The sequence below is a fragment of the Propithecus coquereli genome, unplaced genomic scaffold (genome assembly GCF_000956105.1).
Source record: "Propithecus coquereli isolate 6110/MARCELLA unplaced genomic scaffold, Pcoq_1.0 Scaffold25, whole genome shotgun sequence".
Lineage (NCBI taxonomy): Eukaryota > Metazoa > Chordata > Mammalia > Primates > Indriidae > Propithecus > Propithecus coquereli.
The window spans coordinates 3,554,163-3,560,162 of NW_012148063.1; the positions used below are offsets into that span (position 1 = coordinate 3,554,163).

At 34.8% G+C, this 6,000-nt stretch overlaps 1 protein-coding gene across 1 annotated transcript in view; it reads left to right on the top strand.

Moving 5' to 3' along the window:
* LOC105812402 (T-lymphoma invasion and metastasis-inducing protein 2-like) overlaps positions 1–6,000 on the top strand; it is a 466,869-nt gene that overhangs the window by 76,531 nt on the left and 384,338 nt on the right. The window contains 3 exon segments of the mRNA XM_012646833.1: positions 536–692; positions 2,667–2,800; positions 4,524–4,668. Coding sequence (XP_012502287.1) covers positions 536–692; positions 2,667–2,800; positions 4,524–4,668 — 436 coding nt within the window.

Consider the following 6,000-nt stretch of genomic DNA (forward strand, 5'->3'; position numbering starts at 1 on the left):
AAGTAGAAATAAATCCCAGATTGTAAGCATTATCTCTAATGCAGGTTTTATTTTAAAAATGAGCAAAAACAGAAGATAATGGAAAAAATTTTCTTGGCCGTTATTAGTTTTTCAGCTTTGCCCATCCTACTGTTTTCTTTTTTTGTTTGTTTTCTTAGAGACAGGGTCTCTCTCTGTTGCCCTTGCTGGAGAGCAGTGGTGCAGTCATGGCTCACTGCAACCTCAAACTCCTGGACTCAAGCGATCCTCCTGTCTTAGCCTCCCGAACAGCTGGAACTACAGGCACGCGTGACCACGGCCTGACTTGTTTTTTTAGAGACAGGGCCTTGCTGTGTTGCCTAGGCTGGTCTTAAACTCCTGGCGTCAAGCAATTCTCCCTCCTTACTCTCTCAAAGTTCTGGGATTACAGGCACCACCTGTTTTCTACAACTGATTTTATTTGTTTTTACATAGTTTACATATAATTTTGAACTTTCTGCCTTGTTTTTACAGTATATATATGAGTTTCCTCTTTTCCTCTTCCCGTTCACTATAGATTGCTTGGGCTTTAAACAAAGGTGTAAAAACAGAATACAAACAATTCTGGGACGTGGATCTCGGGGTGACATATATACCGTGGGAAAAAGTTAAAGTGGATGACTTGGAAGGTTTTGCAGAAGGAGGCATGATTGATCAGGAGACTGTAAATACTGGTAAGAACCCCGAGGTCATTTTATTGTTAAAAAGTATTCTTAAAAGTTGGTAATTGAAATGAGTTTGGGTGGGAGGGTAAATTGTGTATATTTTATTTTCTGGATTCATCTCCCAAAAAAGAGAAAAGAAAAGAAACACTACTGTGTCTAATGTATATACTTACTGGATCTTATTTCATAGGGGTCAAAGTATAGATTAGTTTATAAATGTAGCATTTTTCATATGTCTTTTTAAAATTTTTGATATTTCACGTACAACTGTGTATATGAACGCTTTTCAAAACTAAATATTTCTAATTTTGAATTTAAGTGGGAACTGAGGACTTGGGAAGCTTCTTTGAAAAACTGCACATGTTATTTTGAACAATATTCCATATTGGGAATAGCAGGAGTAGAAGCTTAGTTTAGAGAGCTCTGGTTCAGGTTCATGCAGTGTTAGAATACCTTCTAGAATGCCTTCTAAAATACCAAATGATCATCTAGCCTGCTCTTTTAAAAAATTTTGTCTCTTTATTTTGGAAGATTCAAGTTATAAATTCACAAAATGGTTAGTAGTTATTCCAATTGGCCAGGTGATTGACAAAAAAGAAAAATTAAAATAAAATGATTAGTAGTTATAACCAGTAAGAAATCTTAAAATTGACATGTAGAAAAGAACTGAAATATAATAGATACCTTATTTCTTCACATCTTAGCTCTATTTAACAAAATCAGCTGATTTTCAGAATGTTTTACTTCTCAGGCCAATGTAAAGCTCTTAAACATTTTTTTCAGTTGTTTTCTTCCCATCAGTCCCTCCCCCTACCCCCCCCCACACACAGCTGTTTCTCCAGGACATTCATTCATTCAATAAATATTTTAGTTTTTACTGTGTGCCAGGCCTAATTTTAGAAACTGGAATTATAGCTGTGAAACAAATAGACAAAAATCCTTCTTCTCGTGGAGTGTAGCACAGAGGTTGACAATCTACTGCCCATGGGCCAAATCCTGCTGGTAGCCTGTTCTGTAAATAAAGTTTTATTGAAATGCAGCCATGCTCACTTATTATTTTATATGACTTTTTTTTCAACATCAGTTGAATAATATCAACAGAACATATGGTCCATAAAACCTGAAATACTATATAGAAAGTTTGCCAGCCATGTTTTAGTGGAAAAAAATAGATAATAACACAAAATAGATAAACTATATAGTACTTCAATGTTAAGTTCTAAGAAGGAAAAACAGGGAAGGGAGATGAACAGTGTGGCTGTGGAGGTATTGTACTTTTTACGTGATTGTGGAAGGTCTAATGGAGAGAGTGATGTATGAAGGGATGAGACATGTAGCTATCTGGGGAAAGAGCATTCTATACAGAGGGAACAGCAAGTGCAAAGGCTATATTCAAAAATAAGGAGACCAGTGTAGCTTGAGCAAAGGGAGTGCAGAGTGAGTAGTTAGTAGAAGGTGAAGGCAGAGAGATGTACAGAGAGGCAAAGTTATGTAAATCTTAGTAGTTCTACTTGATCTTTACTCTGAAAGAGATAGGGAAACCTTGGAGGAACCATTAGAGCTTGTTTGTTCTAATTCCGGGTAGCTGTATTTTCAGAAGGATTTTTCTGTATTGGGTTAATACTTTCCTAGTTGGTCTTTCTTTGTTGTACCTTGTGATAAAAAAAAATTGAGTAAGGTTGGTTCCTCTTGTATCAGATAGCCATTGAGATACACATCTATTATATCCCTTCTAAGTGTTTTCTTTAGATTAAATATTTTAGTATCTTTTATTTATGTCTCATGTGTCATGTTCTTTTGGACTCCTTGGTATCCTAATCAGATTTATCTGAGCAATAATCTAGGGTGGCACCTACAGTTGTGGATATATCTTAAAGAGGTGCCAAGGTAGATGAAAGACTTAGATGTGAAATGAATATACGTAGAAGAAAATGATGAAGTCGCACCAACCCAAAGGAAATCAATATCAAATATTTTGTTTAGAATGGGAAACTGTGAAAAGTTCAGAACCTGTTAAAGAGACGGTCCAGACAACTCAGAGTCCAACTCCAGTTGAAAAGGAGACAGTGGTCACAACCCAGGCAGAGGTTTTCCCTCCACCTGTTGCTATGTTGCAGGTTAGTGCTGGGTGGTTTGTTTTGTTTTGTAAAATGTGTTGTTTTGCATTTCTGTTTTTACTCATGCATTTACTTTATAAAACTTAGAGGAAATTATCCAAATTAGAATAAATATTTGTCAATAGTATTAGGCAAAAGAATTTTTTTTAAAAAATCTCTTTAAAAAAATGTTACTAATGCTGTGGTATCATTGTGCTAAACACATTAAGTTTAAAATAAATGTAAATATGGAAGTATTACTTCTGAGAACTTGAATGATTTTTTTTTTTTTTAAAGTGATGGTTTTCTGAGAAGTCAAACTGACAGGACAATAAGTTGTCTTGAGTTTAATCAAACATTTTTTGAAAAAATTATTTTTGAAATGATCTCATTCATATTTAAATGTTTGTTTATTGAACAAATATTTATTGAGTGCTGGGTCTGTGACACATCAGTAGGGCAAAACCCACAAATCCCTATGCTTTTGAACTTTTCATTCTCAATAGAGGAGTCAGAAAATGTAAAATAAATAAGACTATGAGAGTCTATGGAAGGAAAAAGGTAGTATAAGGCTGATCAGGAGTGCCTGGGTATGTGCTTATAATTTTAAATAGAATTGTGAGGTAGACCTAATTGAGAATGTGGAATTTGAGCAACACCCTTAGGGAATTAACCATGTGGATATCTGAGGAAGAGCATTCCAGGCATAGGTAACAACCTATGCCGGGAGCATGCTTGGTGTGTACCAGGAACAGTAAGTAGGCTAGAGTAAAGCCAGTGAGAGGCAGGTTAGTTGAAGATAAACCTCTGTAAGGACTTTGGTTTCCACTCTGAGTGGGGTGAGGAGCCAGTGGAGGATTTTGAGCAGAGGAGTGACTCGATCTGGCTTACAATTTTAAATGATTGCACTGGCTACTATTTTGAGAATAGAGTGTAATGAGCTTTGATAAAAGGGAGACCAGTTAAAAGACAGTTGTATTAATAGCAGTCCAGGTGAGAGGTGATGGTGGTTCAGAATAGACTGCTAGCAGTGGAGGTAATGAGAACTGGTCAGATATTAGGTTTATTTCCAAGGTATGACTGTAGGACTTCCTGGCATGATTGGAGTTGTGAGCAAAAGCAGAGAGGCAAGAGTTTTGGTCTGATAAATTGGAAAGATGGAGTTACCATTATCTGAGAATGGGAAAAACTGTGGGAAGAGTTCTTTTGGGAAGGACAGTTGGGAAATGCTGAAGTTCAGAAGAGAGGTAAAGCTATGGTACAGATAAATATTTGGGATTTTTTTGTACCTACAGTGAGCAAAAGATACTTATGCTGGGATTAGAAAATAAATTTATGAGAAATTTGAGCCATTCTAAAGCTCTTATTTACATGCTTCCTAATGGTAGTTAGGTTGCATAGCATAAGTAGGTATGGTTAAGCTTAGTGGGAGATGGAAGTTTAAAATGCATGATATTCAGTATTCAACTAGGTGACCATTACTTTATATCTCTTAAATGTAAGATAGAGTTCACAATCTCTAAGTAAACTCTTTTGAGTAATACTGCCTTGTTTTTACCCTAAGTAGTTTCACTCACAGGTTAGAAAAAAAAAAGGAAAGAAAGAAAAAAACCCAAAAACTTTAAAACGGCATTTGCTACCTTCCTAAAAAAGAAATAGAAATAATTTACCTTTAGTTGTTCCAGGATGTAATCGTTGCAGGTAAATAAACTGATCAGTGGACTTTTTTTTCTATCCACCAAAGATTCCAGTGGCTCCAGCTGTGCCTACAGTTAGTTTAGTCCCACCAGCATTTCCTGTGTCGATGCCAGTTCCTCCTCCTGGATTCAGTCCAATCCCTCCACCTCCTTTTCTACGAGCAAGTTTTAACCCTTCACAGCCACCACCTGGTAAGCAATTGTAGTCTTAATATTTGAACTCTGTTTAGAATATCATGAAAGTTGTTCTTTTTCTAGGTATCAATGCTGTAGAGCAGTGGTTCTCAGACCTTAGTGACCAAAATCACTTGGAGGCCGTCTTAAAGCATAGATTACTGGGCCCAGTCCCTGGTGTTTCCGCTCCATTAGGTCTGTGGTGGAACTGGAAGAGTTTTCATTTCTGATTTGTTCCCAGGATGCAGATTGCTAAGAAGCACTTACAGAGAAAAGAAATGAAATTCCTTTAAAATGATTGGAAATCATTACTCTTAAGATAATGTAAAATTTATTTTCAAGTTTTTATTTGAAAGTTATTCATAATTATCACCCTTTCATCAGAAAGTTTGCATTGAAATCTCTAGATTGTGCCTCCTAAAAATCATTAGGTTCCATTTTGACATTCGAAATTATATTTTAAAAGGCCAAGTGTAGTTGGAATACTTTTTTGACCTAATAAAATACTGATAAACAAAAGTTCCTTGAATTAGTGTTTGTAGGTAAAAACTATAGATTTTTTAAACACAGATCTTATCAACTAAATACATATAAATTGTTTATATAGTTTGAGATAGAGCTGTTAGTATTAGATCACAGGAGGTTAGAAAAATGATGGAGAGATACAAGGGATCAGAGAATATATTTTTAAATTTTTTTCTTTGAACTCGCGATTTGCCTATCATAAGAAAAGTCATTCTTTGATTTCTGTAATTTTTGTTCTTAGCCATTAGATAGAGTTCCTAAAAACTGGCAGCAAGACTAAAATAAATTTATCATCAGAAAATGGCTGTAATTTACTTGTCATATAACACAAAATTTTTAAATTGTGGTTTAATACATGACTGGAAGTTGATACAGATTTTAATAAGAATTTTATCTTTTTATATACATATATATAGAGAGAGAGACAGACAGACAGACAGACACAGCCTCTCACTATGTTGCCCAGGCTGGTTTTAAACTCCTGACCTTAAGCAATCCTCCCACCTCAGCCTCTCAAGTAACTGGGATTACAGGCTTGAGCTACCATGCCCAACAATTTTTTTATATTTTAAATATCGAAAAATTACTTTGTCAAGAATTTTCTGTATTTGTGATTTGAAAATTAAAATTTATTTAGGAAGGTATTTTAAATGATTATTTCAGAAATCATAAACTTTATAAAGTCAGTATTATTAATTTGTTGAAAAATCACATATTCTTCCTTATTTTTAGTAACTTTTCTACTTAAATTTATTGCTGGTTTTATATCTCAAAAATGCAGAGGAACAGATTTATAGTTAGATGATTTAATATTTAAAATATTAA